Below are 12,454 nucleotides of genomic sequence, written 5' to 3' on the forward strand. Positions count from 1 at the left end.
TACACTCAGATGCAGCCGGCTCTGAAGGGTGCTATAACTATTGCAACTCACTACAGTACGACAAAGCTACTTTGCAACGTGTAAAAGATGGCTGTTCTTTTTTGTCTAACGGTTGCCCTAATTTAATAAAGAGTAAGAAATTACAAAGAATAATGACTGTCCTAATATTTTTTTACCTAAGTTAGCGTTGGCGATATGCACTAATCATAGCATTATGCTGAGTTGGAACCTATCTTCTTCAATGGAAACAGCACACGGTATTTAAGTATATTTGTTAATAAATATATGTCTAAATTTGTGTGTTACTTGCCCATATTGTTTTGTTGCTGTGTGACAGAAACACATGTAATTTCCTTTAGACTTACCTACCACCAAAAAAAACCCGTGCAAGAAAATTCATAGAACACTTTAATTACACGCAAGAGTTATATGAAATTGCGTGCAGACGATTTGTGATAGCAAATATAAAAGATAATTAGAAAGATTATTGAACTAACACTGTGTTCAGAACTAACAACTGTAGAAATCTATATTGCTTGGATACTTTATGGTTTTCCGCACTATCCCTTTATTTAACTTTAACAACATAAACTGTTATCCTAACTAATATTATAAATGCGAAAGTAACTGTGTCTGTCTGTCTGTCTGCCTGACTGTTACTCTTTCCCGCCAAAAGTACTGAACGGATTTGAATGAAATTTGGTATACATATGGTATAGGCCCTGGGAAAAAACATAGGCTACTTTTTATTCCGGAATTCCCACGGGAAAACTTTTTAAGGCGAAGCGAAGCTCGCGGGAACAGCTAGTTGGTAATATAGTTGTTGTAGTCTCGGGTTTGGTTCCCGGGCCGGTTCGACTGATAGTGATCATTGTTTCTGTTTAACACGAGTATGTTATTACGTTATACAGTTCTAACAGATAGAGGATAAAGCTATATGAAATGTTGCAAGAGTTTAATGTTTTATGATTTAAAGGGCCCCCAAAGATAAATAAATTATGCGGTTTTCCCTCAAAATACATACTTTAATAGACATTCATAATCATTATAACTACTATCAGTTAATGTAGCCCTTGACATATTTTTTTACTTTCGTCGTGAGTTTATTTAAGTGTTTTTTTTTCAAGTTTGTATGTAACATGCAACAACATCTATTATAAACCCTCTTTCTAATTATGGACTCCGATAAAGATTTATATTTATATTTATTTATTTAGATATAAAAAATATGAAGTCATCGACATAATAGGATAGGTATTTTAATCAAGAATTATCGCGATAAATTTTACAAAACGTGATTAAAAGTAATAATTGTATCAAATTCAGGGGAAAATGATAACAGATAAGAATAGCAGCAGTGCAGGGACATATTATGTAGGTAGAGTCAGAAGCAAAAAAAAATAAAAATAAACTTAGATTTTCATATTTTTTACTTAGGTACTATAGTTTCAACGGTTTTTCAAAATTGATATTTTTCATATTAGTAAGATGCATAAAATATTTGTTAGCGCTTCATAAATATTTGTAAATAACCAAATAAAATCACTAAGTCATTAATACCACTTTTAAAATGCCTTAACTCATTAATGCAGACCATTATTTCTAAGTAATAGCAAAATCGGCATTTTCAAGATTCCTATATTTCTGCTAAACATTACAACCAGCCGTCGCCGGCTCTATACATTCCGCTTATCCAATTAACAGTGATTGTACATTTAGCACTATTCCGCTAATTATTTTAGGCATAACTTTCACACAGGCGATGAGCGCACTTCCTCGTTTTTCCTATTATCACAAGTTAGAGAGATGTGTCAATATTATGTCAATGTAGGTTTCATTTTCACACAAACTCACGCCTTATACCACTGCATTCCCTTAATACATTTTCATATAAGTCTCATACATACACAACATATTTAATACTCGTAGTTCACCCTTTTTAAAATATCTAGTTGACAGAGGTTGGCTGCTGCAATGCACTATAATTATATAAAGGGATATTAGTAGATTTAAGATACAAATTTCATATTTTATCAAAATAATTAAAGACTTTCTTATCAAACACTTCTGGGTAAAATAAACGTCATCCGCATACCTAGAGGCGAGGCAATCAATAAATCGATATCGATAAATCACGTGCACCGCGATATCGTATCGACATTCTCCGATCTAGTTAATCCAGGCACTGGGCAGCTATCTAGATTTAGTCACGTAGTTATCGTAGATGGTTCCGATAGTAATATATCAGAGTAACTGTCTCTACCTACAATATTCCTCCCGACCACTGTATGTGCAGCAGGTTACATTTTAAGCCGAGTCCAGACGAGTGTAACGTGTAATGTAATTTACCGTTTAATTAACACGAATTCTACGTGTGGACGTCACAACGAGCATTACATGTAACGCTCGCGGTTCCATCGGCTGTCGGTTTTTCACGCGAACACAAAAGCGCGCGCAGTGCTCGTTTGGTTGAGTTCGCGTGCCGTCCACACTGTTGACGCTAAATTACACTCGTCTGGACCCGGCTTTAGACACGTCTTCGGTGCTGTGAGTTAGGAGGCTTCTCTTGTTTAAAGAAGTATCGGAGAGTTGCCATGCAATCGGTACCTTTAGGCCCTGTTTCACAATGTCTGGTTAGTGACTACCTGTGAGATAAAATACATGCTGTCACTCTCTGTTATTATTTTTTTTAACAGTGACAGCAGGTGTTTTATCTTACAGGTAGCCACTAACCAGACATTGTGAAACAGGCCCTTAACGAGATAGAGTCGTAGTTAGGGCAGCAGCGCTCCGTAACTTTGTATTTCGCCAAGCAAGAGTAGTCCCCCTATTACCTTTTGTAGGTTGGTTGGGCTGGTGTGAACATAAAAATACATAACTAGAAAGGCCAGAATGTATACAGGGTGTTGCAAAAAGGGTATACTAAGCCGAAAGGGGGTGACTCACCCTGAGATACCCTTTTTGCAGCACCTGTATATATAGGTCGTACTTGTCATGTAGTTCGACAAACATTCACCAACGATCGTTTCATAAATTTTGCACAGGTAAAAACAAACATTATGATAAAGGTATTATCTAGCTAAAGATTATTCCATAATAATATGTAAGCTAAGCGGTTCTACCTTTTTTGGCATAAGATTTTTTTGCCTAATCTCGTATTGCATAGTAACGTTTGGTCAAAGTCTCGTTACGCCGAAAATCGTATGGCATAAATCTCGTTTAGTAAAAAGTTATTTCGCATAACATTGTTTAGCCTAATAATGGTATGGCCAAATCTTGAATAGCCTAATAATATTAGGCATTAAGCCCACCTTTTGTACATTTATTTTATATCTGTGCAATAAAGAATTAAATAAATAAATAAATAAATAAATAATGCTATGGCATAGGTTTATACAAAGTAATAATATTCGTTTGGCTTTAACTTTGACGGAGCGTCTCCCTACATAGCGCAAACTGGTGCCTTGTATTGTTTCCGCTGTTTGGAAAACGCTCCGCTCCGCTTCGCTGCGCTCCGCTTTGGTTTTGATGAACATGTGCACCTAACACGCTCCTCCTCGCTTTGCTCGTCGTCGCACCTATTTTTAGGTTTCGATCTCATGGGGTTTGTAATAATTATATTGGTCGTTAACTTTCGATTTTTTGATCATACAATATCGTGATTTTCGGGATGTAGGAAAAAAATACCACAATTTGTACATTTACTACATACTTCATATATTATTTATTAAGATAACATTAGGAGAAACAAGATTATACATAGGTATAGACGAACATAAATTTGAGCAAACGAAACTTAGGTGTTTAAAGATTGTGCCTAAAGAGTTTTTGGCCGAACCATCACTTTGCCAAGACTTATGTGGCATAAGGCTCGTTTCGTCTAAAATTTAGACGAAACGAGCCTTATGCCACATAAGTCTTGGCAAAGTGATGGTTCGGCCAAAAAAGTTTAGACCATACGAGTTATGCGAAATGAGTTTTGGTCAATAAAGATTATGCCAGATGAGCGGAACCCAAGCTAAGCAAACAAAACCTAAATAAAAATCCATCACATCACTTATTAAACACACTTATTATACAACATCGTTGTTTATTTGTGTAGAGGTTAAAACAAAAACCCGTTATATTACGCACACCAGTAATACGTACTTATAAAGATAACGTGAGCAGAGCCGCGAGCACAGGATTCGATACTATTTTTGAATCTACACAAACATAATTATGGAAAAATCAAATGCCACTTTTGGAACAAACAAATATGCCTTACATTTTGACAGTGACATTTGACGATACGCAACGTAAACGGAGGTTTCGAATCCTGTGCTCGCGGCTCTGAGCACCTTCAGAGGTGCGATCACAGGATTCGATTCTATTTTCGAAACTACACTAAGGGTGACTTTTACCAAACGCTAAACGTATATAAAATAGTATTTAAATAAAATTTTAAATACATTTTGCACTAACTGACAGGCGTTTAGCGTTTGGTGAAATTCCACCTAACATGGAAAAAACAAATGTCACTTTTGGAATTAACAAATTTGCCTTACATTTTGACAGTGACAGTTGAAGATACGCATTCGAATCTTATAATCGCTGCACAGCATTGAATATTAAAATGTCGGTGCGAACGCGGAGACTTGAACTTGAACTTAGATCTGCGAGTACCTACAGTCGCGAACATAACATTCACTCGGCTCTTACTATATATTTCAAACTAGCTTATTATACTATTTTGACTAGAAATAATATAATATATAATTAATAATATTTGATGATCTTAATTTTATACTGATAGTGACATAATTGTAATTAGATAATAATATTTGCATGCCTGCATGGTAGAATATAGTGATTTTTTTTTATTTATTGACATTTTAATGTAACATCTTATGTAACACCTTTATATCACGACCCATTACGTCCCCACTGCTGGGGCACGGGTCTCCTTCCAAAGATGGAAGGGTTTAGGCCTAGTCCACCACGCTGGCCTAGTGCGGGTTGGTGGACTAGCACACCTTTATTCATGCAAATAAACAATACTTTACTTTAATTTTCTTTAGCTGTTCCGCGAGCTTCGCTTCGCCTTAAAAAGTTTTCCCGTGGGAATTCCGCGATAAAAAGTAGCCTATGTTCTTTCTCAGGGTCTAAAACATATGCATACCAAATTTCATTCAAATCCGTTCAGTAGTTTTGGCGTAAAAGAGTAACAGACAGACAGACACAGTTACTTTCGCATTTATAATATTAGTTAGGATAGTTAGGATTAGGATATGGGACGTTGCATGGTTTGTCTTTACAAGCTGAAGAACTTACACGGGAGCCTATATAAAGTTTTTAAAATAGGTTGGAACTTATAACTACTAAATACAAATAAAATAGTCACAGTCGCCAGCTTCCCAGTGCCTTAAGTCTGTTACGGTCTGTAAAGTCTGAAACTAACTGCATTAAACTGAACAAATGCAGCACAGTAGCGGAATTTGTCGAAACATCGAGTGGGAGACTAAGGATGAAGCATAGAAGTTTACAAGTATACTAAGCTTTTCAAAGTGATTTTGTAGCTATCTGTACTAGCCCCCCGTAGGCTGAGGTTTAGCAATTTATGAAAGTTGAGACTTATAGCTGTGACTCGAAGACGTCTCGAGAACTAACGACAACTTGTCTATGCCTTGACATAGCGTTGAGATAAAACTTGAAGTTATAAGTTTTGAAAACATACACCGTATAATATCATATTTTAATCTGCGTACCTTTTGAGATTTACGTGTGCGTGTGACGGTGAAAGATCGTTGACTAATCATGTTATTTTATTTTATGAATATTCATGATTATTACTAATGAAAAAACTAATATGTACTATGTATATATATCTACTATGAAGACAGTAAATGGAATCAACGACACCGTTAATCCCGCAGGGCTCTGGAGGCTTACTCTTGCTTGACTAAATATGAAGTTTCAACTAACGTACCGTACGAAACTTCGTAATTTGTCCTACAATTTTACAAGAGTAGACCTCTGGCGCACAATTCACCCGCATTCGCAAAGGTCAGGTAGCGTCAAGTTATTTTCAAGTCACTTTTTTTCTGAAGACTGCTTGGAGCGCTGCCAGCCGCTTTGTGAGGAGTTCGTGGACCGTCAATTATTCACCAGACGCCCGCTTGCGCCTCAGCTCATGTGGAAAATATTGAAACTTTCAAAGAAAACTAACTTCTTATGGGATCTACATGTACAGTTTAATTTGATCTTTAAACCACGGTGGCTAACGCTGGTAGTAAACCAGTAAAGAAGATTTGATAGAATACGTTTTGTAGACATTCAAAATTAACTAGACAACAAGACAGTAGTTTATAAGCTGCTAGCTACTACTTATTTTTACAGGTGAGAAAAACATATAACAATACCTACATATAACCACTTGCAAAGTTTTTATATTCCACACATGGTTCCATATGTGGTATGAAATATACATCAGGGCTTGAAATTCAATATAGTTTGGTTGGAAGCGGGCCAACGCGATACTGTAGTGTGGATGACACGTTTGGGAGGCTGACTTGGCAGAATTTAAGCTTATAAATACAAGTTACTACTTACATTTTAACAGGCACATTTCATAAATTCGTCCGACTGTAGCATTTGATTTGATGTATATTTGACAGATTTTTTATTTCTACTTCTACTTTGAGCCTGTATCTCACTTAGGGCCTCTCGATTTAGTATCAAATTTTATATGAATTGACGTTTCTTAAATCGAGATTTGACACTAAATCTAGATTTAAATGTTTGTGCAAGTGGGGCTTAATTAATAAGAGAGCAGAGACTGTAGTGCGCCCAAAATACTAAACGACATATTATCATCTGCTAACTATGAGAAAGGCCGTCGACAGAGATGTGCCTTTAAAGAGGCCTATGTCCAGCAGTTGACTACCGCAGCTCTGATCTTAATATGTAGGTAACTCATTAGCTTACTACAGTCCTTTAGATTATCATTATCAATAACCTCCATAGCTGATGGCCGGCCTCAGCGAAGCCCCACAACAGTTGACGAGTTGACACAGAAATCTCTGGTCAAAGTCGACTGGACTACAATTATAAAATGCTAAGCTAATATAAAAAAAATGCTACACAACAAAAAATAAGCATTGACGCAATAAATAACTTTGTAAGCAAATTCTTTTTTTAATAATCACAATAAAATGTCGACGGCAATAAATAAATGCAAATCCGATAAAATTATCGGAATTTCACACTTCATAACGCTTCATACTTTACGCTACTCGCCGTTTTACATAACAGCACTTTTCTTTCTATAGCACGTTGAAAATCTAATGTTTTGTAATGGTTACGTTATGTTGTTTTACCTACTGTACTTAAATTAATCGTCTAAGCACGTGCCAAGCTTGTACCTAGTGGCCAAATAGGCAAAGCATGGACTAATCGGAAACCCGGCATCCTTATTAGGTGTCTGAATGCGCGGTTTGACTGTGACATAAGGATATGTCCGCCGATTGATTGCACATAGTTATGTGGCAGTGAAATAGCAGTTACTGCCTTTTTGAGTTAATTATGGAAGTTTGTGAAATGCATCATGGAATAATTATTAAATTCATTTAATATATTATGTAACGTAAGCCTCCTTAGCGTGTCTGTGATGAACCCTAGAGCTACACTAGAGTTTGTCACCGTGGTGAAAAGATTTGCCAGTCAGATTAGTACCTATTCAGCATAATATAATACATATGTCACTCGAGGGGGTTTCCATACTACTAACGTCCAGTGTAAGTATAGCACTATTAAAATAAAATACTTATTAACATTCTAACTAAATGAAATATTCGCAGTAGGTTCAAAACAAGACATACCGTCAGCATGCAGTCATGGTGGCATCATCCGAGATGCTTCCATCACGACTCGATAAGAATATCATTACGCTATCAAGTTTATTGTTTTGCATTTTGTTTACTAGATGTGGGTATGAATTGTAATTACAGAAATAATTACACATTAGATCATCATCAAAGAGATTCATTACGTTATCTTTAGGATACTTTTGTATGTTTATTGGATTCTGTGGCATACATACGAGTAACTTGTAAGCAGTCAACTTCTTTAAGTATCACAGTTGGAAACGTCCAAAAACCGAAAAAACTGTTCCTTTTATAAAATCCACCTAACATGAAATTATGTTAGAATCGAAAACTCCACAACTGGAAATTTTTGGCGTATTTCAGCTTCTACCGTATTTCACTGGTGCAATAACTTTTATCTTTGCTATCTTTCACCACCACAGCAACAGTAAATCACTCTCATTCATTGTCGCGAAGGATGGCTGCCGCGTCATCAACTCATCACTAATCCTATTAGAAGCTCGCCCACTGCTTTGTTTACTATTGTACCGAGCGGATTACGGCTGCAAGTACAGAGACTAATAAAGGCTTAGTGCCTTGACACTTTCATGCACACAACCTGCCTGCTACTTCATCCAGTCACATAGGTATCGAATAAAACACCATATTCCAATTAGCAAATCGAATTTGGGGTTAACTGGTCGTTAACATATACCAAGATGTATTAGTGCCAATTTCTCCATAGTCGGTTATCTAACCGACAGAGATTGGTTAAGAAATTATACGTCATCTCCATATAAAATTCTTGACAGATGTGTCAAAAGTCAACCACTAATACCTGGTTATGCTCTAACCGACTATGGAGAAATTGGCACTTAAGCCGTCATGTGCATGAAAACGAGACACTGAAATATTAATTTTGTCTGAAGATGCACTTTAGCTTCACAAAATCGGTATGGACTGCTGCTTCGCTAACAATCTCGTTGCGTACCGATTGCATGATAGCTCACGTTCGTTTTTGTCAAGCAAGAGTTCTCTGACACGCAGCCGTGTTTACGCATAAAGCGATGCAGTTTAGCTTCACGCACTCCTCAAAGCTCTCAACGATTAACCTCTAAAACGAATGACGCTACGGCTTTAATGTAACCGTCCTCGTATTGGTATCGTACGCAACGGACGCATCGCATTTAGTATTCTTTGTATCCAATTTCACGTCATCGGCATTGCTCTCGCCGTTTCTCCATACATTTATGACAATCCTATTGGTGCGATACGTATGATACCGATAGGTGGACGCTTGCCTTCAGTCTCCAGTTCACCTTGTGATAGCTGTCCTTCTGCCAGTTCCAGAACTATTCAAAGGTCTTGGGGACATAACCACGCTATTGAGCGATTAGATGATCAACATCGCTGGAATGGGTTGGGTTACCAACGTCGCTGGAGCAATATAGCAATGAAGTCGGCAAGATCCTGCGACAATTACAGGCAGGGGACTGGAGGTGGAAAGCGACTGCGCAGGATAGAGACCAGTGGCGACCTCATGTGTCTGAGGCCAAGATCCACGGGTCGCTGAGCCAGCAGAGTATGTAAGTATTGAGCGATGACGAACAAAAACAAATGACGCCACAGCTTCAGTCTCCAGCTCACCTTGTGATAGCTGTCCTTCTGCCAGTTCTTGATCTGCGTGATGACGTCGTTGACGAGCCCGCCTCGCCCAGGAGCGCCCTTCCTCCAACCTAGATGGCGCCACGTGCACTCACCTTGTGATAGCTGTCCTTCTGCCAGTTCCGGAACTATTCAAAGGTCTTGGGAACATAACAAAGCTATTGAGCGATTAGATGACGAACATCTAGAAAGCATGGGTTGGGTTACCAACGACGCTGGAGCGATGAAGTCGGCAAGGAGCGCCAACTACAGGCAGGTGACTGGAGGTGGAGAGCGACTGCGCAGGATAGAGACCAGTGGCGACTTCATGTGTCTGAGGCCAAGATCCACTTCGGGTCGCTGAGCCAGCAGACTAAGTAAGTATTGAGCGATGACGAACAAAAACAAATGACGCTACAGCTGCAGTCTCCAGCTCACCTTGTGATAGCTGTCCTTCTGCCAGTTCTTGATCTGCGTGATGACGTCGTTGACGAGGCTGTCGCGCACGCGCAGATGCAGCTCGCACAGGCGCTCCGCCTCGCCCAGCGCGCCCTTCCACGCCGCCTCCATCGTGCCGTACTCCGGACCTGGCGGGTGAGACGGGGTGTTGTAAGTTTAAGGTGTCTGTGATATCGTAGATGGTAAATGGAGGCATAGATTTTTAGCTATTGCGCTGGTTTCGGGAGGTTTTCGCAAAGCAGTGGAACCCATAATATATATTGGAAAAGGAATCCTGGAACGTTAAAAGGGATGGTAGTTATACGTTGATCTGTCTATTTGCCTGTGATATCGTAGCATCGAAACGGATGATTTTTGTATGGTACTGTTACTGCGCTGGATCTTGGAGGACATTGAGTAGTAGTAGAGACCTATACTATACATATTAACAGCAGTAGTTCTGTAAGAGAAAAGGAAACCTGGAATGTTAAAACCATTAAATTCTTTTCAAATATGAAATTTTATGTACAACAAGAATGTATACAGACGTGTAGATTCTCGATGTATTGTAATGTACCTTGAGTGCACTGAACTCATTTTTATAATCCGATCTTGATATGATCCGATGCGATCCAGCGGAAAATGGGCGCCTCGCTTGAAGGTGGCCTCTGAGTGGGATAACAGACGAGTATTATGTACCTACATGCTACAAAGTGCTTCCGAATATCTGTTGATATTTTTATCGATTTCGCATTGAATTAACAATAATATTCAAAAAAAACATGTATTTTTGGTGTCAAGGCCATAGTCTAAAATAAATTATTTATTCATGTGCATAATTATCGAACAGCCAATACCAAAATCATGCAAAAAATCTTTCAGATTGCATAATTACTTGCAAATGTACGCAGCATCTATAAAAGCTGTGAGCTTTTGTAATTTTACGGCCGATCGTAAAACTTAGGTCTGCGAAAATCATTATCAACCCACCACACACGTACTAGTAGGTTTATACGTTTTACTACATAATAGCGGAAATGGCTTTTAATGTACTGAAAATTGGACACGTCAACACCAGAAACACAATGACGCAACATTTTACAGAGTCTATATGAAATTAACTTTAACTAGTATACTTCCATCGGGCTCATTAGTATCCACTGGAGTACGCACCGGTGGGCCTTCGTTCAACCTTCAGCATTTCAGGATCAGCCTCATTAATTCCATCATCATCAGTCAATATAATAAAATCCACCGGACATAGACATTGCTGAGCGTGACAACAATCTAACTTATCTCCTAAGCGACTCTAGCAAGGAAGTCGTCGAACCTAACAGTTATCGGTTCTTTGGTAGGTAAAACTGCAGATTATAGCAGATTTTAACAGCTGCTATGTCGGCAACCTCAGTCCTCTGGCGGTAAAACAAAACTACACACTAATACGATGTGATAAGCCGATATTCCTCTGCGGCAAAGCAACGCTTGAAGCCTAATGATCGACTATTTAAATCACTGGCTACACAGGCCACCGTGAACTAGAGGAAACCAGCGTCTGTGCCAAGGCCGTTAAGGGTCAAAACCCCGTGCGAAGGCCCTGCAGGTAATTGCTAAGGGTAAACCTTGTACCCTGCTTCCAATTTACGTGTGCTAAATATAGTTGCTATCTCAGATCAGGCAGTCATTCAAAAGTGAATGATGCTAATTGAAAAACCTGAGAGCTAGTCATTTTGTATTTCCATCGGCTACTCGAAATGGAATGCGTAAAAACTCACATAACAGGTTTTATTTACGTTCGCGACGGTAACTGTATTATCCTTATGTGGACGATTGAATATAATATAATTTTATGTATGTATGCAAAACACCTGTGCCTTAATCTGTCATAAAATATGAGAGGAACCCTGGCAGTCTGTATTTAATAAAGCGACAACATTTTCCATTATTCTTATATCAGAGATGACTCTAAATTCTACAATACACAAAAGTCCCAGTGAGATATGGAACGACAATAGCAGATGGGACTGTTTCATTGCTCGTGAGCTTATAATCTGATATACATTATTGGCCTTGCTTGGGAAGAAGTAACTAGCAAATCACCGATCCTTAATAGCCTTACATGACTGGATGCACAGCATTTCACCAGAACAAGAGTTATTGCAAGAGCGCAAGCAGAGAGAGCCGTCTATAATAAAGCATGTGACACAATCGCAGTTAATAATCGTGCTTGTACCCCGGCGCGGGAGGGTTACTCCTTCACAAAAAACGAACAAGCAAAAGCTGTTATGTCGTGTGTAGTTCAGCACTTCGTTTCTCGCAAGCTGGCGTGACCCCGCAGGCTGGACGCTTTTCGTAAGTTCCCTGACGGGTTTCATAATGGCGGTTCGGCGAAACACGTCCGATTATACACTTGCAGTTGACGTAAGAGGTGCAGCGACGACCGCACGCGCATTCCATTCGGAATTCGAACGACACTTTCGATTTTCGAATCTGCCAATAAGACATGGCCAGTACGTGCGTCTCATCTGGAT

At 38.8% G+C, this 12,454-nt stretch overlaps 1 protein-coding gene across 3 annotated transcripts in view; it reads right to left on the reverse strand.

Moving 5' to 3' along the window:
* LOC105392983 (protein kinase C and casein kinase substrate in neurons protein 1) overlaps positions 1–12,454 on the reverse strand; it is an 87,335-nt gene that overhangs the window by 42,120 nt on the left and 32,761 nt on the right. For all 3 annotated transcript variants that reach the window (XM_048625325.1, XM_048625326.1, XM_048625324.1), the window contains one exon: positions 9,927–10,075. In XM_048625325.1, coding sequence (XP_048481282.1) covers positions 9,927–10,075 — 149 coding nt within the window. The remainder of the gene's footprint in view (positions 1–9,926; positions 10,076–12,454) is intronic.

This window comes from Plutella xylostella, chromosome 14, assembly GCF_932276165.1.
Source record: "Plutella xylostella chromosome 14, ilPluXylo3.1, whole genome shotgun sequence".
NCBI classification, from domain to species: Eukaryota; Metazoa; Arthropoda; class Insecta; order Lepidoptera; family Plutellidae; genus Plutella; species Plutella xylostella.